At 41.7% G+C, this 25601-nt stretch overlaps 1 protein-coding gene across 1 annotated transcript in view; it reads left to right on the forward strand.

Moving 5' to 3' along the window:
* CWF19L2 (CWF19 like cell cycle control factor 2) overlaps nt 1–25601 on the forward strand; it is a 165872-nt gene that overhangs the window by 134420 nt on the left and 5851 nt on the right. The window contains exons 14-16 of the mRNA XM_034758854.1: nt 5010–5126; nt 14184–14339; nt 15922–16002. Coding sequence (XP_034614745.1) covers nt 5010–5126; nt 14184–14339; nt 15922–16002 — 354 coding nt within the window. The remainder of the gene's footprint in view (nt 1–5009; nt 5127–14183; nt 14340–15921; nt 16003–25601) is intronic.

Here is a 25601-nt window from a genome sequence, read left to right on the forward strand (position 1 = left end):
ATATATAAGAAGAAAAAAGTTCACTTTGGGTAGGAAGGAATTAGAAGCAGTTAAGGAGTAAAGTATAATTCAGAAAGTAGTATAATTGCATCCTTTATCCTCCCTCCCACCACCGCGCACACACAACTACCTGTGGTGTGTGAGTATAGATCCAAAGACAGCTATAACTGCTGTTCAGAAGGTTACAGTTGGATTACTTTACAGCTACACAGTGTAGATTGAAACAGGTTAGCATGAAATTGCAGTTTGATTAAGTGCATCTATGTTTAGCATTACCAATATCAGGGACGGCTCCAGGGTTTTTGCCGCCCCAAGCAGCGGGGGAAGGGGGGAAAAAAAGCTGCAATCGCGATCGGCTTCACTGCACCGCTTTCTTCTTCAGTGGCAATTCAGCGGCAGGATCTTCCCTCTGAGAGGGACCGAAGGACCCGCCGCCGAATTGCTGCCGAAGAGCCCGACGTGCTGCCCCTTCCCGTTGGCCGCCCCAAGCACCTGCTTGCTGAGCTGGTGCCTGGAGCTGGCCCTGACCAGTATTTGGTATAACGTATTGGCTGGCATCTTTTTTGATGAGAACTGACGCTGTATTTAGGAAAAGAAGTGCCTTGGACTGTGCAATGAAAGATGTTGCAATAGCATGTTTTGTAAGGTGTAATCATCACATAAAATCACTTGTATCACATATTGATTATAGAGAAATGCTAGCCTCTCCATAGATGAGGCTGAAGAGCTTTTATGGTAAACTTTATTATCATCTTTACTCAGGGCTGAAAGTAACTTAAGGGACTTACTGGTATGCAGGGTGGATGGAGTCCTGAGCAAGGTGGAGAGGGGGGTGGCTAAACCGGAAGAGGCAGGGCCTCAGGCGGAAGAGGCGGGGCTGGGTTCAGACTACCCCAGCCAGCCCTTCAGCACGGCCTGGAGGCGATTTAAAGGGCCCGGGGCTCCTGGCTGATACCGCCAGTGCTACCCCGGGACTGCTGACCTTTAAATCGCTGCCGGAGCCCCGGGGCTCCTAGACTCTACTGCTGCCGCGGGGCTCTGCCAGTGATTTAAAGGGCCGGAGCCCTGGGCCCTTTAAATTGCCGCCAGAGCCCCGGGGAAGCTGCCCCCCGCCAGTACGGTCAGCTGTGTACCGACTCTTACCGGTACGCCAGACCAGACCATACCGGCTTACTTTCACCTCTGTCTTTACTCCCATTTTAACATCATCAGAATGAAACCAACCACACTGAAATTTCATAGGTGCAACTTGTGCTGAAATAGAGCAATTAGATAAAGTTTGAGCTAAATTAAATACATATTTTAGATGTATCCATTCAGAGCCCTTGGTAAATGTACATGTGATGGATTGGACATCCCCTGTCCCGGGATGCCACCTGATGTACTGGGGTTTCACTGAGCCCGCCTGCTCCACTAGCCTGGGCTCCCTCTCCCTGTTTTGCTGAATCAGGCTCTCCGGTCTCTGGAAGTGCACACAAAGAGGTAGGGACGCACCAGCTGTAGAATCACACACAGTCTGCAAACAGCTCTCTGTGGGAAGATTCATCTAGGAAATTGTCGAGCACTCAAGTGCACACCTCCTGTGGGGAGTGAACTCAAGTCTGCACAGCGCAAGTTCATGAAAATTTGCCCTCTTCCTCAATGTGGAGAGAGATATGCACAGCTTCTTGCCTCCCTCCCCACCCCCCACCCTAGATATGAATTACACAAACTGGATTATGTTATAAACAAGAAATAAGTTTATTAGCAATAAAAGGTAATTTTAAGTGATTATAAGGGATAGCAAACAAAACAAAGCAGATTACCAAACAAATAAAACAAAACATGCATACTAAGATTAAGATCTTAAAGACTGGTTTCAAGAAGTAATTTTTCACTCTAAATGTTGCTTTTGGGGCAGGTTGCAGAAATTCTTGAAGGTTAGCTACCCTGCTTGCAGCTTAAATCTTCAGGTATCTTATTTACAGAGTAGATTCCTTTTCCAGCCTGGGTTCAGTACTCCTCCCTGTTTCCCTTTGTCCTTGTTCCTTAGCTGTTTCCAGCAGTCATCCTGGGTGGGGATTCAGTGAAGAATCAACTTACTCCCCAGCCTTAAATAAGATTTACATAAGGCAGGAATCTTTTGTTTCCCAGTCTTGACCTCTCCCTCCTTTTAGTGGAAAATTATTAGAGGTCCAAGATGATGTTTAGTACCAGGTGACATGACCACATGACCTAGTAGTGTCACAGATACGTCTCAGGACACCTCTCATGAAGGCGAGAGATTAGTATCTTCAAAGTCTTATTGTTTCTTCCTAGTGGCCCATCAAGGCTGATGGCCTGTTGTCATGTCAGTGTTTGCCAAGTACACACCCAGTTGTAATTGTTACATAGTCAATATTCCTAACTTTAGATTCAGAAATGATACATGCATACAAATTGGATTAATCACATTCAGTAAATTATGACCTTTCCAATTATACCTTACAAGACCCATCTTGCATAAAATGTCTGTTATGCCATATCCATATCATAAACGTATTTCCATAAAGAATATGGGGTGTAACATCACATTACACAATGTATTAATAGAAATAAAAAAATCCATACCTTGATGACTGAACTGTTGTCTAAATTACAATCCCCTCATCAAAATAAAAAATTCTCCCCCTGTACCTTCAAACCTAGGGTGGGAAACCTAAGAGGGTAGCTAAGCTTTGCTGATCTGCAGCTTAGACAAACTATACAAATAGATTGGATTTAAGATGGCAGCAACCAGAAGCCATGAATTTTAGTCTGTACCTGAATTTCCTTCATCAAAAATTCAAATCATTATCTTCATATTTCAAGCCACAAGGGAAATGGAACAAATGCAAAGAGTAGAAGGCAAGTAGGGAATGTGGACAGTTCTTTGGGCAAACGTAACTGTGAATTCCCTTGCTTGTGTGTGTAGTTTTTAAAGTGTAACTTCACATTTATTATCCAAGCTTTCCATTTTTAGTATTTTCTGAGAATTATATAAATAAATGCTCTTTCCCCCCCTCTTAAGTAACTGATAAATGTTTACAACCTTAAGGCCAGAGTAACACAGCTTTTTTTAAAAAACCATAAAAACCAGTAGCCCACGAAAGCTTATGCTCTAATAAATTTGTTAGTCTCTACGGTGCCACAAGTACTCCTGTTCTTTTTGCGGATACAGACTAACACGGCTGCTGCTCTGAAACCATAAAAACCTTGCAATAAGTATCTAGATGTTTGGAAATCTCTGTTTCTGAGAGATTTTACATGGGATTTTAAATTCAGAAATACTTCATGCAATAGAGTTAGGAGATACCCACATATTTTCAGAGTAGGACTATTTGATATGCTGAAATCAATATGCTGAAATCAAATTCTGCCTTCCCATTCATGTATGTGAGGGCAGGATAGGCTAGCCCAGTGTTTAAGTCTATGACGTAATAAAATTACATTTACAATTGTAATGAAATCAAGAATAAAATTGAATCTGATCATTCAATCATTGCTTATAAAGTAAATAGAGACTATTTATTTATTTATTTGGGTTTAAACACACACCCCCTCCCAAATTTGTATACAACCTCCATCCACTCATTGTAAATTTTTTAATTTAGGTGAAACCCATTTTCCAACCCATTTAATTGACAGAGCCATTTCAAACATGCTATGAAATCTGCATTCACATGTTCAGTGGATTGGTAGTGAGAGCTTCCTGATCCTGACTAACAGATGGAACCTGACTCCATCTTTCCTTGCAAATTCTGTGTGTCATATGTTAAGGATGTCCTGCCTTCCAGACCTGGCATTAGGCCTGATTTCTCCTTGGGCAAAACATGTTAGACTGTTGATTCCTACCTCCTTCTGCCCAAACTCCATCAATTATCCGTGGGGCTGTCCTATCCAGGCTCCCTTTATTTCATAGAATTGTGGGATTAAATCCCCAAGCCCCATACTCTCCTTTGAAACCTGGGACAAATAATAATCAAATGCTAATGATATTACATTATTTAAGGAGCTATACTTCAGCTCAAGTTGTATTCTGAGTGTCTGTTTGTTTCTGTTGATATTTATAAATCTTACAAAATTACAAAATATTTTGACTCATTAAATCTGAAACACTTTTAATATAGACTTTGCTTTTTACCATTCCCCCCCAAATTCCTCATGCTTTATTTTTAATTATTTTTACTTGATTTAAAATTAATAATAATAAATGAAAAAAGTAAAAATAATCTCTTCTTTTTTTATGAGAGTTTGCAACCACAGTAGACTGAACAGCATGACTTTTATTATATTTGGGATAATACTTAGGCCTGGTCTACACTGGGGCGGAGAGGGGATCGACCTAAGATACACAACTTCAGCTACAAGAATAGCATAGCTGAAGTCGACATATCTTAGGTCGACTTACCTCGCGTCCTCACGGCGCGGGGTCAACTGCTGCCGCTCCCCCATCGACTCCGCCTCTCACCGTGGTGGAGTACAGGAGTCGCAGCAGAGTGATCGGGGATCGATTTATCGCGTCTACACTAGACACGATAAATCGATCCCCGATAGATCGATCATTACCCTCTGATCCGGTGGGTAGTGTAGACATACCCTTAGTAGAAATGCTGATACCACATTGTCTCGATACTACTAGTATTGTTCTAGCAAAGTAAATATGATATGCAAAGGGCCCAGTCTAAGTTACTTAGCACCATCCTCTCCTGTTGATGATTTTGGGCTTGTGGTGGCTCAGGGCTTTTCAGGATCTGGCCCAAAAGAAGCTAAGAAGCTCAGTCACAATGTTCATCAGCTTAACTGACTTGCCAGAACCCTACTGTTTGTTTAATTTAAATCGGCTTAAATATGATTTTCTTGCTTTAAACATTGTTGGAAGAGGACAACTGCCTTTATTAGATTAAATTTTAGTAAAATCCCGTGTTCATCTTTAGCTGGATTAAAATGTTTTTTGACATTGGAAAGAAATGAGTATTTTTGTGATTGGGAGTGAAAATGTTTTTGTCTAGGTATACTTATCCTTGCCGAACTATCAGTCCCTCACTGAAGGCCACTGCGTGATAGCCCCTTTGCAGCACCACACTGCTGCAACACTTCTGGATGAAGACATCTGGGAAGAAATCCAGGTCAGCAAAGCACTGCTACTTATTACAGCTGTGAAGATAGCTCATTTTCTAGCCACTTTGTAATAATTTGATTAATATATTAATATACGTATTGTAAGTGACTTGCTGCCGATCCATAGCCCTTGGGGGCTTTTGAGGTTGCCTGGGTTTTCTCTGCTTTCCATTCCGAGGTTTGAGCTGGTTCTGGCTGTGGACAGAACTATCTCACTTCAGGGACACCCCTCCCCCGCCCCCATAGCATTCCATCCTAGCTAAATACACCAGAGTTTGCTAGTTGTCCTCAAGAGATAGCGTAAGGGATAACATTTTCAAAAGCATCAAAGTGATTTAAGCAGTTAAGTCTCAATGAAAGTCAGTGAGACCTAAGTGCTTCTGAAAATTTTACTCATGGTCTTTCTGTTTGAGTTAATTAATCTGTTTGATCTTTTTGTCCTCCCTCTTTCACATGATCTCTTGAGTTATTTTTACTTTGCCCTTCTTTCGGCTTCTACTTTATTGTTCATTGGGCTCAGTTTTACATTAGTTGCCCTTTTAAACCTTTGAATAACACTCACATACTGGTACAATGATGAGCTGTACACAAATTTTTTAAAAAATGTGCACCATCAGATTTCATGTTACCAGTTTTTGTGACCAAAATATCTTATCTCAATATTACTTGAATAGGTGCCTAGTTATGATATATATTGTAAAATATGGTTGTGCCAGTTTTTCAGATTCTTATATTCACTGCTGGCTTTTATGGATAAATTGGGCATTAATTGTGTCAAGAGCTGGAAAGCCAAGTGGTTCACCAGTTTGCCAATCCTGGTTAACAGGATTTCACATTCAGTGTGTTTCTCATCATCTTATTCCTTTGATCTAGCTTGTTGTAGGCCTAGTTTCTGATATCTCTTCAAAACATTATACATATTTACAGTCCTGATGAATCTTGTCCAGGAAGTTTTTCAGTCAAAGGCACCTGCCCAGCAAATATGGGAAAGATCAAGACTTCAGAAGAGAGTGACTGAACTAGTCATTTCTTCACTCTGACTTCAATGGTCAAAAGTGCCAAAAAAGGAAAATATAATATTTTTCAATGTTCCCTCTAATTTTTTACATCCGTGTGCGAAATGAATTTTGTTATGTGCATCAATATGGAGGTGATGTGTGGCGGGGGTGGAGCTGAGGGGTTCAGAGTGTGGGAGGGGGCTTAGGGCTGGGGCAGAGGGTTAGGGTGCAGGTGGTGACGGCTCTGACTGGGGGTGTGGACTCTGGGGTGGTGCCAGGGATGAGGGGTTTGGGGTGCGGGAGGGGGCTCAGGTCTGGGGCAGAGGGTTGGGGTGTGGGAGTAGGCTCCGGCGGGGGGGGTGGGTGGGCACTGGGGTGAGTCTGGGGATGAGGGGTTTGGGGTACAGGCTGCCCCGGGTCTGTGGCAGGGAGAGAGGACTCACCCCAACCCTCTCTCGCTGCCACCGCCTGGGGCCGGGGGAGAGGCGCCTCTCCCCACCGCGGTAGCCCCAGGGCTGGGGGAGAGCGCCTCACCGCGGCAGCTCCGGGACCAGGGCCGGGGGAGAGGCACGTCTCCCTGGCTGTGGCAGCTCCGGAGTTGGGACTGGGGGAGAGGCAACTCTCCCTGCCAGGGCAGCTCCAGGGCAGGGGACAGGCTCCTCTCCCCACCGCAGCCCTACATGCCCCCTACCTCTCTCCTCTCCAGTTCAGACCCTTGTGGCTGCGCAGATGCGTGGCCCTTGATAGCCTGCTGCCCAGCCGCGCTCTTGCTTTTTCTATGTTAAAGATCTTTGAAGCCAAGGGTCAAAGCAGACGTGACCAAATGTAGAAAGAGATTTTATGAAATGTAATGACGTAGCACAAAGGCCATCCACTAAGAAATCCATAGCAAACAGCCTTGGAACCTTAACATGCAACTTGTCTTGTAGGAGATTTGCTTCAATTCAGGGCAACTTCCATTCAATGGCATGGGTATCCTGTAAAACTGACATCCCATACCTGAATGACAGGTGGAATTTTAAGGCCCAAGAACTAAAGGACAAAAGACTCTGAGGAAAAAAGTGACTCAAAGCTGTAGGAGTGTGACAGGTGTATTTTTCATCTGTTTTTCAACATACTAGTAAATCATCTAATGAAAGCCCACTGGAAGTAGGCACAGCAGAGGTGGTTGCCATTTATTGTATTGTATTGTATTTATTGTATTATCATAGCACCCAAATGTCCTAATCAGGATGGGATTCTATTATACGGTAACTCCTCACTTCATGTCCTAGTTATGTTCTTGAAAAAATACTACTTTAAGCAAAACGATGTTAAGTGAATGCAATTTCCCCATAAGAATTAATGTAAATAGGGTTCCTGGGGAAAAAATTTCGACAGACAAAAGACATTATAGACATATACAGTATATGTTTTAAATAATTTCAAACAAACAATTTAATACTGTATTCACCAATGATGATTGTGAAGCTTGGTTGAGGCAGGGGCGTCACCGGGTTGGGGCTCAGGGGCTTGCCTCACTCCGCCCGCCCACCGTTCCAGGGGGAGCGGAGTTAGGGCACGGGGGCTTGCCTCACTCCGCCCGCCCAGCGTTCCAGCCAGGGAGCAGGCAAGCCCCCGCGTCCCCACCCCACTCCTCGGCAGGAGTGCCGAGTGGGGTGAGTCAAACAACATTATAAGGGAACATTGCAGGACTTTAAAGGAGTATGTTCTCTAATAGACCAGCGACCTAATAATGAAACAATGTTAACCGGGACGACATTAATTGAGGAGTTACTGTACTACGTGCTGTAGAAATCACACAGGCTTCTTGCTCCAAAGACCTTAAAATGTCATTTGAAAAAAAAGTGCTGTAAGTAGCAAATAAGAGACAGAAAAGACAACGTGGGACCAAGACTAACAGTTTGAAAAAGAAATCGGTTACATTCCTAGATTCCAAAGCCAGAAGGGACCACTGTGATCACCTAGTCTGACCACCTGCATAACACAGGCCATAGAACTTCAGAATAATTCCTAGAGCACATCGCTTTAAAAAAAAAAAAATCATTCAATCTTGATTTAAAAATTGTCAGTGATGGAGAATGCACCACCACCCGTGGTAAATTCCAGTGGTTGACTACTCTCCCTGTTAAAAATATGTGCCTTATTTACTTCCAGTCTGAATTTGTCTAGCTTCAACTTTCAGTTATTCTCTCATGTTCTATGTTTCTATTTTCGTAAGGTTCTGGAGGCAGTCACTGTGTCCACTTCTGGGTCTTCCCTCCTGCTGAACACACTGGTCTTGTTTAACAAATAATAATGGCATTCAAAACCGCCAGTGCCCTATCCCTGCATGCTGTAACTTAGATGAATTACTAGATTATGCAAACTATTCTGGATGTGAATGAATTGACTGTGCAAACAACCCTGTAAGAGACATAGAAAGGTATTCTGGGGATATGTGATTGTGCAGAAAATTAGTCCTTGACATATAGAATTCCCTAATTTGTGTATGTAGTCACAGTAATTGCACATTCAGATTAGGAATGCAGTTACATGTGATACAATTAGAGGGCGGTAAATGTCAGATCTTCAATATCTTGGTGATTATGAACAAAAAGCAATAGTTTTTTTTTTTTTTTTAAATTGGCAAAGAAAAAATAGCTTAAGAATGGAATTGGACAGATTTGACATAATTCAGCCATAGTGTCATCTATTAAATTGGACTCTTGCTAAACAGGGAAGGAAAGGAAAGAAATCCTGCTGCATATAGTGTAAATTCCTTGAAAGATTAAATCTCAAATAGGAAGTAAAATCAACATGGCAAAGGGGGGAAAAAAGAAAAATAGAGCAAAAGTTTAAATACTGTAAAACACAGTAACTCAGCTAACAGTAATTATTACTCTGTGTGTGTGTGTGTGTGTGCTGCAGTGTAATAGCTAAATAAAAGCTTGTGTATTTTCAGGAAATAGTGACAAGTCAGGAACCAAAGATAGAAAAATAAGAGGGATTTTCTTTCTTTAGTCCAGCGGTTCTCAACCAGAGGGTCCACCAAAATAAACCAGAGAGCAGGGCTGCCGTTAGACTCGCAGGGGCCCAGGGCACAAAGTTGAATCCCAAGCCCTGCTGCCCGGGGCTGAAGCCAAAGCCTGAGCAACTTAGCTTCACAGGGCACCCTGTGGCATGGGGCCCTAGGCAATTGCCCTACTTGCTACCCCCTAACTTCAGCCTTGGCTTTTAATCTATTTCATATGCAAAAAAAAACAACAACAGTTTTTGTGGCACAGGTGGGCTATGGAATTTTTATAGCATGTTGGGGGAGCCTCAGAAAGAAAACGGTTGAGAACCCCTGCTTTAGTCTACAAATCGACATCTGGGAATGCATTGGAGCAGTGTGAAAATAACACTTGTAATGGGTATAAAAAGGTTAGAGGCTCTTAGGGCTGGTCTACACTGGGGGGGTGGGATCGATCTAAGATACGCAACTTCATCTATGCTATTTGCGTAGCTGAAGTCGAAGTATCTTAGTTCGACTTACCTGGCCGTCCTCACGGCGGCAAGTCGACCGCCGCGGCTCCCCCGTCTACTCTGCTTACTCCTCCTGCTGAGGTGGAGTACGGGCGTCAATTCGGGGATCGATTTATCGCATCTAGACGAGATGCGATAAATCGATCCCCGATAGATCAATTACTACCCACCCATCCGGTGGGTAGTGTAGACATGGTCTTAAACTTGGCAGTTCATCAGATCTAGATAACTTACATATTTAAAAAAATGCCTAAATGACTAGGGGATGGGAAATGGAGAAGCTTTGTTAAACACTTTCACATGTTCAGAAGAAAGTTTGAGAGAGCAAAAAATGGCTTAAAAAAACTTTTTTGGAAGAAAAAAATAGAGACATTTAGTTTATAAGCTATGGAAGGAGTGTGATTCCCTTCATGCCAATAGTTATGGAATAATCCTGCTATTGGAAATAGGGTACATGCTGAAAAATTGAATAGTTTAGGAATGATCTCTGGAACAGCTGGTGAATATATCTTGATTAAAGATAGATGAGAAGAGGATGTTTATGAGACTGATGAGAGAGAATAAATGGACATTATGTATTTTAGACTTTTAGGGCTTCTCTACATGGGGAAGTTAGTGTGCGCTAAGGGTGTGAATTTACAGCACATTAATTACTCTGTACTAGCTCTTTATGAGGACACTTAACTGTGTGTTAAAAGTGTTTTTCTGCACCTTAGCTTAATACATTTTAAAGTGACTAAGGTAAACGGCCCGAGGGCACTTTTACTGCGAACTAAGAGTGTCCACTGGGGAGTTAAATACTGTAAAACAAAATACATTAAAATCAGAGGCGGATTTACAGTGAAACATAGGGTGCCCTGGCATGGGGCCCCCCAATGACAGAGGACCCCAGGGCCGGGCAGCTGTGGGGGCAGAAGCTTGGTCCTGCCGGCTCCTGCTGCAGGCTCCGCACCCACCAGCAGCCAAGCTCCCTCCTCCCCCAAGCGTGCTGTGTTCCTGCACCTCCCCACCCCTTCCAGCGCTGCCCCTCCACTGAACAGCTGTTTGCTGATGTTCCGCATGCTCCAGGAGGGAGGGAGAAGAGCGGGGCCACACCGCACTCGGGGGAGGAGACGGAGAAGAGGCAGGGGTGGGGCCTTGGGGAAGGGGGTGGAATCAGGGCAGGGCGGAGCAAAGACACCCCCACAACCCCAGCCCCCTGCCCTGACTCCTGCACCACCACCCCCCACATCCCCACCTGCACCCCTCGCACCAAACAGGAGCTACCCCAGGTAAGAGCTCCACACCCCAACCCCCTGCTCCAGCCCTGAGCCCCCTCCCATGCCCTAACTCCTGGCCAGACCCTGCACCCCAGCCTGCTCCTGCACCCTAACTTCCTCCCAGACCCTGCACTCCCAGCCCTGAGCCCCCTCCCGCACCCTAAGTCCTGGCCAGACCCCACATCCCAATGTTTTTTTACATTTTTTTTTATAAAGCGCTCTTATCCCAAGCGCTTTACAATAGTTAGCTAACGGTACAAATAGTATTTGGAAAGATCATTAAGTGGTCCACCGAGACCCTCAAGTAGTCTGTGGAAAAACAAGTTAGACTACAAAAACAATCAAGGTACTTCACTTTATTTTCATTTACTTCCTATTACTTATAGGAGGAGGATGAAGAAAAAAAGAATGAAAAACGGGGGGTGGGGGGGGGAGATAAGAGAGAATGTTCTTTTTCTTGGCTGGGTCCCAAGGAGGGCCCCCCAAAATGAAGCTGAGCACAGGGCCCCACTAACTCTAAATCTGCCACTGATTAAAATACATTCTTCCAGAGTGACGCTGCAGTTATGCCTTTCACCCACCAGCCTGAAATGCTGACAAACCTCAGACTCACAGAGGGAGAGAGAGAGGTTCTAACACTGGGGGTCGTGACCTCTAAGGGAGTTGTAAGGTTATTATGTGGGGGGTCACGAGCTATCAGCCTCCACCCCCAAACCCTGCTTCGCTTCCAGCATTTATAATAGTGTTAAATATAAAAAAAGTGTTTTTAATTTATAAGGGGGGTCGCACTCATAGGTTTGCTGTGTGAAAGGGGTCACCAATACAAAAGTTTGAGAGCCACTATGCTATGGGGAAGGTGCATCTCAGGATTTTTTTGTTTTCAAAGATGTGTAACTCATGAGTGTTTTTTAAGAATAAAGTGACTGTAGTTAAGAAATTCCTTTGCTAAGCCTGTGTTCCTTGCTTACCTGCCATGTTGTCCCTGAAGGGGTTAAACCAGAGTTCAGGGTGCCCTTAGCCTAGTGGAGCTCTGAGAGATCATGTGAAAGCAACTAGGGGGCTTGGGAGGTCTCAGACACTGGTTTCAGGGTCTAGGGCAGCAGTTGGGTCGCGACTCCATTTGAATGGGGTCGCCAGGGCTGGCTTAGATTTGCTGGAGCCCGAGCCCAACTGCCGAAGCCAAAGCTCGAGGACTTCAGCCCTGGGCAGCGGTGCTCAGGATTCGGGGTTTGGCCCTTCCCTACCCAGGCGGCAGGGCCCAGGCAGGCTCAGGCTTCAGGCCCCCTCCTGGGGTGGTGTAGTAATTTTTGTTATTAAAAAGCGGTCACGATGCAATGAAGTTTGAGAACCTCTGGTCTAGGGCAACTGGGTGGTTCCAAGAGATAAGAGGTCTGAGCCCAGTAGTGTGAGCTAAGGACCAAGAGCTAAAAACAGTGACGAGACTCTACCCAGAGCCATTTGGCTTGGAAGCATGTGGGCCCCAGTGAGTGGGTCCACTCAGAATAGATTGGTGATTGTAGGGAGGGGTATTGAGCCAGGTTAAAACAGTTATTTTTTCCACTTTCAACAAATCAGAGCTCCAATCCGAGGGTACAGGCCTTGCAACAATAGGTCCACAGATTGTATTTGTGTTACAGCAGAGGAAACAAAGGCTACCTATGCTACACAGTGATTAGCCATGGAGTTCTGTAGTAGTTAGAACTATTGTTGCTATTTTATTTTTTGTCTTAACACTAGGATGATTACAGTGAAAGCAAGTGTGTCAAGTTTGCAGATGCTACTGAATTGGGTCTGTTATAAAGGCATCTTCAGTTCAGTGAGTGGATAATACAGAATAGCAAAAGAGAGAGCATTTGTTATACATCAAAGTGGTGTACAACACTAGGAATGAGCAATTATTGCAAAAACATTCCAAAATTTTTATTCAAGTGACCCACTGGAGTGACACTTCTAGCATTCACAGCTATTTGTTTTTCATGACCATCCATACAAGTGACTTTTTTGCATATCAATTTGTAGCCCAATGGAGGAACTCTCCAGATGCTCACTGGCCTGGGGCTGAATGGGAGCAGAGTCATCTTAATTACTACATACACACACTCTATACAGACTCAGTAATTCTGGGACTGCATAGCAGTATTTTCCCATCTGGGGCCCAGAGAAAGAGTAGAGAGAGTTTAAAAGTGGGCATTCCCTGCTACCAAATTTAAACCTCTGAGCCAAACCTGGCTGTCCTTACTCTGGCAAAACTCCTGTGGAAATAAAATGGTAAGCAGGTTTTAAATCTGCTTCTGAATTCTACATCTGATAGGATCAGTGTCCTAACATTAAAAAGTGCAGTGCTGATAGAATATGTATTGTACCTCTATGTTTGTTATATATTATACTGCCTGGTTTTGAGAGCAGAAAATACTGCATCTGTGACTATAATTTAATGATGGGTAAACCTCAAAAGGATTGTTCTAGGTAAGAATCCTAAAGGTTTGGATTCTTAAACCAGATCTCAGCTAAACTAGCCAGTCCCATTTGAAAATGTTGTCAGGAAATACTGAGAGAGAAGGCTTCTTGTACTTCCTTTTTATTGATGGGACAAAAATACTACGAGAATGACCGTTCTTGCTGTTTAGACACCTCTGATCTCATTGAGAGCTACAGGGTGTAGAATTGTGCATAAATGTGGGGAAAAGGGTCAACTTTTAAAATATTTTAAAAAGGGGGGGGCGGTGTCCAGTTTGAAAGATGGAACAAAAAAATCTTTCTTTATCCCAACCAGTGTGGTCACCTCTCATTGTAAATTGTGGAATGTACAATGATAGAGAGGGTTAAAATGTTCGGGATAATACAAGAATCAAACCCAGAGGGGCTTTGGAGCTCGATCCAACTCCAATTAAATTCAGTGCAAAGATTCCCATTGACTACAATAAGAGTAAGATCAGACCTTTACTTCACAACTGAGCAAACTTTTCTGACCCAAAAGCAATATTTTACTCTGCTATTGTTTGGGGGGAAACATAAAAATAAAATAAACTGGCCAGACACTTTGATTATATTTTAAATATTTATAAAGAATTTATTGATGTTCATACTGCTCTGCAAGTTGCGTCTCCTGAGTCCCAGTCTAGTGCTCTGTATATTTGATCATGTGGTAGTCTCAGTCCTTTGAGTCATTCTGGCTGTTCATTCCTGGGGTTAGATTTTCCATACCATGCATCGGTGGGGTTCTTAGTGAAAGTCTCGAGCTTTTAGTTCCAGAGTTTGGGGGGCTTTAAACATTTCCATTTATAATCTTTTTCTCTTACAGATGTTCAGAAAGGCCTTGGTAAAGATGTTTGAAGCTAAAGAATTGGATTGTGTCTTCCTAGAGACAAACATGAGTATAAAGAAACGATATCATATGGTATATGAATGCATTCCCCTCCCAAAAGAACTGGGGGATATGGCTCCCATCTACTTTAAGGTATTTAAAAAGTGGTTAACCTTCAGTCAGTTCAATGGCTTTCCCATATTACTTTTATTTCTGATTTCTTGAGTACAGCTGTTGAAAAACACATCTTTTTTGCCTATCAAGGTATAACCCTTGGTGTTAGACTAGCTGGGTCCTATTAACCCACTTCAGGAACTATAGCAGGGTTTGAACCTCTCTTCAGACAGGTGAGCCAGTGGAAGAGCCGTTCTTCTCTGTGCAGGGTTCTAATATCTGACACTCTTAGATTCCACAAGAAGCTGAATTCCTTGCAGGGCTATAAGGGTTTGCAATATCATTAATTCCTGCAGGAGAAACTCAAAACCCAGAATTTGGGTCTTAGCAGGTAAGTAAAAGAGGAAAGGATTTTCAAACATTTTAACATATGGGAATTTATACCATTTGGATGTATCTATGTATTCTATTAGGGCCAAACCCTATGCTTAGCACCCAGACTGAGGAAGTGGACTCAGCACTAGAGAGGTCATCTGGGCAGGTGTGGAAGGAACACTACTTCTCCATTTCACACTGCAGAGTGCCAGCAGAGCTGCTCCATGTCTGCTGCTGCAGCTCAGAGGCTGCCTTAGCCTCCGCACTGCCTGCGTCCCAGCTGTGTGGGGAGCAATAGGCAGTGAATATGCATAGTAGCAGCTCCAGTGCCTGGCTGTGCTCTCTTCTTCCCCCCTACCAGAGGGGGTGGTCCCCATGGGCTCGTCAAGAGTCTACTTCCCATAGCAATAAACAGCATATGGGGCCCTCTGTGCCTGCAGACATGGATAGTGACTTGCTTCTTGAGGTTTTTATAGTTCCCCTGGAATGAAATCACATTTTTTGTTTTGTTTCCAACAATGTGTAACAGTCAATCTGACTAATGCAGACACAGTAACTTGCTTTCACCACATGTGAAATTTTCCACCTGTTTGGTTTCATTTGGTATCAAACTAGATGCTACTAAACCTTTCTTTCCCTTTAAACACTAAAAGGAAAGTAATGCACAAGATCTAATACAGAGCTATTTGAACATAACTTTCATTATCTTTCAAGTGTTTCCACTATTAAAATACATGGCAACTGACATTTAAACTGTAGGTGCAATAGATTCCATTTCCATACTATGAGGGCAGACACGTAGCATTATAAGTCTTTGAATGCCAGTAGCCTTCTAAGTTGGATTCTACTGCAGAAAAGAACAGTAAAATTTAATGAACTCATCAGTGGCTTTTAGTGAGCATGGTGATAGGGATGTGTGACCTGTGACTTTTTTATTCTCTATGAAATTGAAAGTTCTTGTTAAAGATCATTTGTTAGGCAAAAGTTAGGTTGTGGTTATAAAACTAAAGAAAAAAAAAACAATTAAATGAAAATGTGAGCATTACCCACTATTTCTATAAAATATTTACATTCTGAAAATTGCAGAAATGTTGCCAAAAATAAAGCTACTTCCTTAGCAGAGGAATTATTGGTATTCACATTGCATAGTATACCTCAAAATTTACTTTATTACATTAAAAAAGTTACACTTCGTGCTTTTCTGTGTGAGGGGCTGTTTTCACATTTAGATACAATGCTTTTACAGAAAGCTATACTGGAATGTGATGAAGAGTGGTCCATGAACAAGAAGTTGATTGATCTTTCTTCAAAAGATGTCAGGAAGTCTGTAAGTACTGAAGCTCATTTAACATGAAATGTTTGTATGATCAGTCAACCTCTAAATCATTGTGTATCTCAGAGAGAGAGAGAGACCAGTTAGGTGAGAGGACCAAGTCCCATGGAATAAACACAGATGATGCAGACATGGTGGGTATTAGGAGCTTGATCCAACCTCCATTTAAGTCAATGAAAAGATTACTATTGATTCCAGTAGGCATTGGATTGGACTCAAAGTACTGGCTGAGATCAAATTGCTGGCTGCAGGCAATTTCCAGCACCATATCCTTGTAAACAGTTTAAAAAATTGAGGGGAGATCGTAAGGGAGGTTGGTTACTGGGCTAGAAAAAGTGTGGGATAATTTTTGTGTTTGCCCCAGTATGGACTACTATCCTATTAAAGTACATATCATGGAGATTTCAGGTATAAATATCAACCCTATTTTTAAAAGGAGAGAAAAATATTGTATCTATCTGTACAGCATTATACTGAAACACATCTTCATATTGGGTAGTTATTAAAGGAACAATGCCAGGTTTTTTAAGTTTAAAAACTGGCCTACCTTGACAGTGGTCTCCTGATGAAGTTACCTTTTAGAAATCCAGGAACTGAGCCTGGGCAGCACCAGGCAATTTTGGCACACATGCACACACATATATGATGTTAAAAACACATAGGATCTATTGTGTGTTACTATGTAATGGTACGTTGCATGTCTTTTTAAGATATATATATAGTTTCCGCAGCAGCAGTCAGTTTGTGCGGGGTGGAAAAAGATGGAATCAGAAGATGAGACCTTCAACATTAGACCACTTTTGAGGCAGGTCAGTTTTTAGACTAACAACCTTGAAGATGTCCCTTTAAATGAGGAAAGTGTATCTAAGCATGAAATGTTACACAGCTGAGTAATTTTAACATTTTCATTTCTGTCAGTTCACTGCAGGGCGTGAGCCTCCTTAGATCTTATATCTTTCCAGAGCTTTCTGTACCCATTCTTAGTTTCATAAAGTATTCTGTCTGCTTGTGTATTCCTGACAAAACACCTCTCTCTCCACTACTGTTTTCTTTAACACAGTTGTCTCTTCTCTTGTTAAAAGCCATTCATATTCTTTATTGTCCTGTTGTTGTTTTTTCTGTGTTGTGCTGATACCATGGATTTTGTATGGTCTCATTAAGCCATGGTATTTTAGTTCATCATATCCATTGATTTGGCTTTTTATTTCGTAATCCATCTCTTAGCATTACCAGCTCCATATTTTTTAGAATGAGTCACAACACAGGGTCTGCTCAGTGATCTTATTGAGGATCTTTATTTCTTGAAGCATCATATTGCAGGAAGGTTGCCACAGATTGTAGATTTTTTTTTTTTTTTTGCAGTGGTTGATTGTTTCCATCTTTCTGACTGCCATTCAGGCTCCTTATCTTGATTCTCTTCCCTTTTATTATATCTGAGCGACCCACCATGTATTATACATTAGTTAGATAGAGCCAAAGGTGTGCATGGTGTTTTACACAACTCAACTGACAATCTAAAACAGATCTTGCAACGGTAGATTAATTCTTTACTTTATCCCATCTGTGTTTATTCAGCAGATATGTCTAACAGCATATTTATTTTGCTCAGCCTGATTTAAAAACACTATCAACTATAGATCATGCATAACACGTCTCTAAAGGGCAGTACACTGTTTACCTAGGGTGAAATCCTGGCCCTGTTGAAGTCAATGGCAAAACACCCCTAAAGTTTATCAAGTCCTTTAGAGCCTAGTTTCTAGAAAATTGTTTTTAATAAACTGGGATTTTAGCTGTGATGATTTGCTTCTTCTGTCTCCCCATTACATTTTCCTTCTTCTTAATGTCTTGTATAAGAGAATATACATGTTCAATTTGTCAGGAATAAATTTTAAGATTTTTTTTTGTCATCCTAATCATGCTCTTTTCCCATTAGATTAAAGTCCTCATGATTGATTGTGTCTATATAGTGCTAGATTATAGTTATTTCTCTTTTCCAGTAGTTAATGGTATATTATGAAGAATGGTAATGACAAAAATCAACTTGCTTTATTGAAAGACACTATTGTAATGAATTAATGCAGTCTTACTTTTGAGCAGGAGATTGATAATGGGTAGACAGAACCAAATGCAGTTGTCTAAGCACTGCACTGTCTCCCAGTTCTGTGACCTCTCTACCTGTGCAGCCCAGAATTGGTGGTTGGTGGTGGGTCTTATGCTACCAGATTGCACTGGATGTTCATATGTAACTTCTTATTGACTGTCACCATAATATATTTCTAAGGGTTTCAGATGTTGTTTAACAATCCTATCTTCTTTCTTCCTAGCTACTCTTCATAATTGAGTATAATAATAGAGCTGTATAATTTCCACTATATTGTAAAATGATTCTCTATGCTTTGAAACAGTTTTTGTCGGTGTCTTATATAGTTTTACTCCTTTGTTTGGAAAGCTTATGCTCAAATAAATTTGTTAGTCTCTAAGGTGCCACAAGTACTCCTGTTCTTTTTGCGGATACAGACTAACGCGGCTGCTACTCTGAAACCTGTCCTTTGTTTGGGTGGTTTATCAGTGCTGCATAACCATGAATGAATCTCTACCTATAGATTGGACTCCTGTTCTTTTTAAAATCTTCCACATTTCCATATCCCACTTCCTTTCTTAAACTAAACATGCCCCAAGATAAACTAATCCTCTTTCCTTTTTATACCCTCTTCTCTACCTATCCCTCTTCAACCCCTTCCTCAAAACCCACTTATTCTGATTACAGTGGTGTAGCCGTGTTGGTCCCAGGATATTAGAGACACAAGGTGGGTGAGATAATATCTTTTATTGGACCAACTTCTGTTGGTGAGAGAGGTAAGCTTTTGAGCTTACACAGAGCTCTTCATCAGGTCTGGGAAAGATACTGAGAGTGTCACAGCTAAATACAAGGTAGAACAGATTGTTTAGCATAAGTAGTACACGTCTACCTCGATATAATGCTGTCCTCGGGAGCCAAAAAATCTTACCGTGTTATAGGTGAAACCGCGTTATATTGAACTTGCTTTGATCCACCGGAGTGCACAGCCCCACCCCCCTAGAGCACTGCTTTACCGCGTTATATCCGAATTTGTGTTATATTGGTTCGCGTTATATTGAGGTAGCGGTGTAGTTATTCTAAGAGACCATTCAAGGTGAAGGGCCCACTAACACCTATGCAAACATAGGGCAAAAGCCCCCCCCCCACCCTTTTACAGATTGTTGTAGTGACCCAGAAATCTAGTATCTTTATTAAGGCCATGATTTTTACTGTCTAGCAAAGTTATGAATTTAAGCTTCCAGGCTTGTCTTTTGAAGATGTTATACAGGCTTCCTTTGAGGAAGGACTGAGAGGTCTGATACGGAGTGATCATTTTGTAAAAATTGTTCATCCTTATCATGAAACATTTACAATCCATATTTGATGGGGACCACATCCTGAAAGAAATCTTTCCCAAGCCCCCTCTTCTGGCATTCAAACCCCTCAACCTCGCCAGGCTCATCAGAAGCAAGCTCCCCACAGACCAGGACCCACCAACTCAAAGCTGCACCAGACCCTACCAGAACAACAGATGCAAAATCTGCAGGAATATCTCCACTGCTACTATGATCAATACCCCCACCCCCAACACACCTTTCAAGATCCATGTATCCTACACATGCCTGTCACAGCGTGTGATATATCTCATCCAGTGCACTAAATTCCCCACTAACAACTTTGTGGGTGCAACCAGACAATCACTATGCTCTCAAATGAACTCATATAGAAAAATGATAAGACAAAAATACCATATCACCTGTGAGTAAATGTTTTTCACAAAGTGATCAGTCCATATCTGACCCCTCAGTCATCGCTCTCAAAGGAAGTTTCCCAGACTTGATGAAGATCTCTGTACAAGCTCAAAAGTTTGTCTCTCTCACCAACAGAGGTTGAGTCAGTAAAAGCTATTACCTCACCCACCTTTTCTCTCTAATATCCTGGGACCAACACGGCTACAACAGTCTTAGAGTATGTGCTAACTACTTACTCTAAACCAGGGGTAGGCAATCTTCGGCACGCAAGCTGATTTTCAGGGGCACTTACACTGCCTGGGTCCTGGCCACCGGTCAGAGGGGCTCTGCATTTTAATTTAATTTTAACTGAAGCTTCTTAAACATTTTAAAAACCTTATTTACTTTACATACAACAATAGTTTAGTTATATATTATAGACTTATAGAAAGAGACCTTCTAAAAATGTTAAAATGTAATGCTAGCACGCAAAACCTTAAGTGTGAATAAATGAAGACTCAGCACGCCTCTTCTAAAAGGTTGCCGACCCCTGCTCTAAACAATCCATTCCATCTTGTATTTAGCTGTGACACTCTCAGTACCTTTTCCAGACCTGAAGAGCACTATGTAGCTCAAAAGCTTTCTCTTTCATCAGCAGAAGTTGGTCCAATAAAAGCTATTCCTTCCCTCACTTTGTCTCTCCTTTATTTTGATTAGTATTTTTTACCACTAGTCTCTATGGCTCTTTGCTCCCACCCTGGTGCTATACTATATAAACAAGCAAACAAGAAATATAAAAAAAATTTATGGAGTCTGCTTTTTTGGTACAACAGTGTTCACCCATCAGTTGTATACCTTTCCCATTGCTCACTGTCCTTTTTCTGGCTTCATGCCTATTCTCCCGCCTTTACTTGTGTTATCTCTCTAAGCTAGGGTCAGATGCTAACTAATTTTAATGCAAATGTAGAGGGAAATTAGGTCTTCTCCCGGTCTCCTTGGCATGACCACATCAGGTGTGGGTCCTGTGTGGAGAACAGAAGCTGCTCTGTGGATGTTCCCATTAGGGAGCAAATGTATGGGTGTTGTGAATAGTAAATGTATGGAGCCTTGGCTATCCCCACCTACATGCTGGCCAGAGGATATGGCTGGGTATGTGAGAACAGCCCCCTTCCCAAGGGCTGCATTATTTTACTTCCTCCTCCCTGAGCCAGAAGGGAGCACAGGAGGAATTGTGATTGAGAGAGACTACTTCTGGGTAGTACAGCTTACACACCAGCTCTCTTCATAGATTTTAAGGCTATTATGGTCAGCTAATCTGACCTCGTATATAGAATCAGAGAAGGGTAGGGCTGGAAGGGACCTTGAGAGGTCATCAAGTCCAGTCCCCTGTACTGAGGAAGGACCAAGTAAACCTAGACCATCCCTGACAGATGTTTGTCCATCCTATTCTTAAAAACCTCCAGTGGTGGGTGTGACGGGTTCCGGTTACAAGGGGACTGTCACCTGACATGCTGGAATTATCTCTGAGCCCGTTTTTCCTGCCAGCTTGGGACTCCAGAATCCTGCCTTATTGAGCCAGACACGCTAGCCTGCTCTCCACTCCACGATCCAAGTAACCAAAGTACTGCATAGTACCAGACCCAGGACAGACTGCTGTGGGACCTCACTAGATAAGCCCTCTCAGTTTGACAGTGAACCATTGATAACTACTCTTTGAGTGTGGTCTTTCAACCAGTTGTGCACCCACTTTATACTAATTTCATCTAGACCAAATTTCCCTAGTTTGCTTATGAGAATGTGATGTGGGACTGTGTCAAAAGCCTTACCAAAATCAAAATATATCACATCTGCTGCTGCCTCCATATCCACTAGGCCAGTAACCCTGTCAAAGAAGGCAATTAGGTTGGTTTGGCATGATTTGTTCTTGATAAATCCCTGCTGCCTATTCCTTATAACTGTATCATCCTCTAAGTGCTTACAAATTTATTGTTTAATCAGTTGTTTATATAACAGAAGCCATATACTTTCACCTAGTAATTACTGTGCCAAACCAGTGGCATTGGGAACAATTTTTATAGTGGGGGTGCTGAAAGCCATTGAACAAAACTGTAAACCGTGTATATGATGGACACCAAGCCAGAGGGGGCTGCCTCACCCCCAGCACCCCTAGTTCCAGCACCCCTGTGCCAAACCCATAATTTCCCTGACTCAGGGCTGAGCCTGGGGACACAATCTAGCCCTTCGCTTGAAAGCTCTTTGAGTCAGGAACCTTGTACTTTTTTTTGGTAAAGCATCATGCATGCCAATGACACACTATGAATCATAACTTAATGTAATTTCACTTTTAATGTTCTGGTTTTATTATCCTAGATACCAGAAAGTACAACCAGTATAGACTCATGGAAGCCAACCACTTTTTGCATTTAATTTTCCCAATTCAAGTAAATCCAAATAAATGTTTCCATTTCTAATTTCTCATAGCCAGTTAGAGGTTGCTTAGATCATTTCTTTAGGCAGCTATCGAAACCCAGGATTTTTCGAATTCTCTACTCCAACATCCCAAAATCAATGCCATAGCCGGTAGGTTCTAAAGCTCTAGGTACAAGGACCTACTTTTCATTTTTGATATTTTAGGGCAGAGCATACTGCTTTGTTCTGGTCAACCACTTTTGTTCTATTGTGTATCACAGTAAGCCTTATGGTATCACGTGGGAGTTACTGTGCCTACATCTGCATGTCAAAAGAACTATATTATTCCTAAAAACACTGATCTCCCTGACAGGGCAGGTCTCAAGAGGTCATTATAGTAGTTTATGCTGTCTCCACCCACTGTTTTAGGTTTTTAGCCGTGGAAGCACCCTGATCTTTTATGTATTGATTACTTGTAATGAGGCATTGAGGGCTCATTAAAAAAGGTATATATTTTCTTTTAAGTAAAGATGGCAAGTTCCAAGAATATGATGAAACAAAAGATGAACTGATGAATTTATGTATGCACTCTACAAAATAAGTATAAGGACCCAAGATTTTCCTTGTCTTATAATTTTTATATGTGTGTGTATATATATATATGTGTGTGGGAGTGTATATACATATATAATATAATAAATACATTAAAATTAACACTTATTATTATAGTGTGAATAACAAGCAAATATAAAAAAGTTTCCTACCTACTCAAAGGGTTTTACAATCTAAAGTCAGAGAGAAAACACAGACCGTTGTGTTTGGAGTGGTTTGGAGTGTGGCAGGACAAAGGCTTATAAAAGGATAAGGATATCAATTCTGGGGGTGAAGTTTTACTTGAAGAGCAAGAGGTAAAAGTCCGATCTTCTATAAATGTGAAGAAAGTACTTTTCAACACAGAACCTTCAGCTCCAGTATAGTTTTCATGGAGGTAGCTCTGTGGTGAGCAGATGCTACTCAGTAGTTCTGTTACTGTTCCTGGTACAAACTTCATTCCACCCATCATCCTGTTTCCACAGGATTTCTTCATTGTCGTTTGTGTGTTCTGTGCAGCGAGGGAATACTGGGGACTTGGTGCATCTTCTTCCGTTATTTAGCATTGTTTCCATTTACTTAAGCCATGAAGATGAGGAAATGTTACTAGGAAGCATTGTTGTTACCTGTTTCAAGACAGTCAGAACCAATATATCAAAGCTTTGTTTCATTTTCTAGATACAAACCTAAATTTCAAGGATAAGTGCTTCTAACATAACATAATTTGTTTTCCCTTTCCCCCTCCTGGCATTTCTCCTCTTATATTATTCCTCTTTGATAACTACAGCACTAAATTGGTTATGGGAGTGCAGTGCCAGAACAATTTGTAAAGCAAATTTAAATTTAAGTTAAAAATAATTCAGGAAGCGTTTGTCAGTATACCCTCACTGCAGGTTTAGTTGTGTATATTCCTAATCCATTTAAGTACTGAAACATAAATACATGCTGTTGATTTGCATAGCAGTAATGAGAGACAGCATAATGAGTTTACCGTTTTCAATTTAGGGCTCATCCTTGACATAGTGGACTATATTGAGCTCTGCTGTTGGTGGGTGCAGTTTCCACTGCAGTCAATGGGAGTTATGCCTGCTTACCCCATAGCTCAATTTGACCCAGTATGTGGAAGAGAATTAAGGAGACTCTGTCTGCGCTTGTCTCTTGCTCCTTTTGGAAGGCTCTTGGTCAAGATTAGGACAAGATGTAGAAGTTCTCCCCCTCACTGCCTTCATAGACTTAAACAGGATCTACAGAAGGTTCCTGGACATAGACTAAAAGACCAACCTCTTACCCACATTAATTATTGGTACTTTTTAGAATCAACTGTCAACTTGATTATTTTTTAAAGTTGACGTCAGTGCTGGACTGTGTTCAGTATTCAAATATTCAAGTTTCTAATACACCTCTACCCTGATATAACGCTGTCCTCGGGAGCCAAAAAATCTTACTGCATTATAGGTGAAACCGCGTTATAGCGAACTTGCTTTGATCCACCGGAGTGCGCAGCCCCGCCCCCCCGGAGCACTGCTTTACCACATTAGATCCGAATTCATGTTATATCGGGTCGCGTTATATCGGGGTAGAGGTGTAGCTCCCTTTAAATGATTTGTCTTAAACATTTTTTTAAAATGTCTTTAAAACAATCAGGGTTTTTCTGCTCTCTTGATCTTGTTTAGAAAGTTTTTTAGGCAGACCTGAAAACAAGAACGCCAAACATCCTGAGGAGTCTCCCTCTTCCACACTCTCCTTTGTCTCTGTGTGCACACATCTGTCTGGGTGCTGCCTAATCAGTTTCACTTTCAACTTTATTTGCTGCTGGTAAACACCCTCCTGCAAGGCTAGAGAAAGTGTGTGCCAGGGAGCTCCCCCCAGATCAGGGCATGAGAGTGAGGTCATTATGCTAGTGCATGAGACAAGATGTGCTGATGACCTAAGCAAAACAGTGCAATTCACACAGAGTGCTGTTAAATGAGACAAGCTATGAAAAAGGGAGAAACATATTTTTTCCTTTAATCTCTTTCAGTATGTAGTAATCTTAGAGGTTATTTGTAACAACAGCAGGTCAGAATTTAATTTACAGGAGCAAATGTGATTTGTCAAGTCAACACTGGTTTTTAAAGCATTCCAGATTCTGTTGATAAGCAGACATAATAATCCCATGTGTCAGCTATTGAATAATTCATCTTTTTAATTTGCTACTGTATTTTAACAAATGTCTTAATCAAAATTTTTCTTTTAATTTTAGTTTCTTATAAAAGGATCTCTAGCAGTAATGGAAAATAACACAAATATTGAAATAGCCACATAGTTCAGGCTGCTAAAGAAAATTTAACAAAGATTGTAAGCAATAACAGTTGCTGTATGCTGTAGTATAGACTTGTATATAGTAGGACACACTGTATATTGAAGCCATGTTAAACAACTCACACAGTGTTATCACTCATAAATTACCTGATTCGCTAATTATCAAAATCATGTCCTTACACAAAACTATACAAAGCCTACCAGGAGAAAGGAAGAACTTCGTTTAACCTTTTGGAACTGTTTTCAAGTAAGACAATGCAACCCCCTTTTTTCCTCTTCCAAGCTCATTCTTTACTTAATAGTTTTAAACCTGACTTTAAATGCTTCCCTATAGATGATGTATGTTACAAAATAAATTAACTTGCACCCTCCATGGGAATTCTTACCTTAAAAAAAAACAAAAAAAACCCCTGTGTTCTATATCATTTTATTTGAAAGCCATTTGTAAAACACCACCTGTGATAGTTACAAGGCATTTGGCCTGGAACAGAGGAAGTAGCTGT

This window comes from Trachemys scripta, chromosome 1 (assembly GCF_013100865.1).
Source record: "Trachemys scripta elegans isolate TJP31775 chromosome 1, CAS_Tse_1.0, whole genome shotgun sequence".
NCBI lineage: Eukaryota > Metazoa > Chordata > Testudines > Emydidae > Trachemys > Trachemys scripta.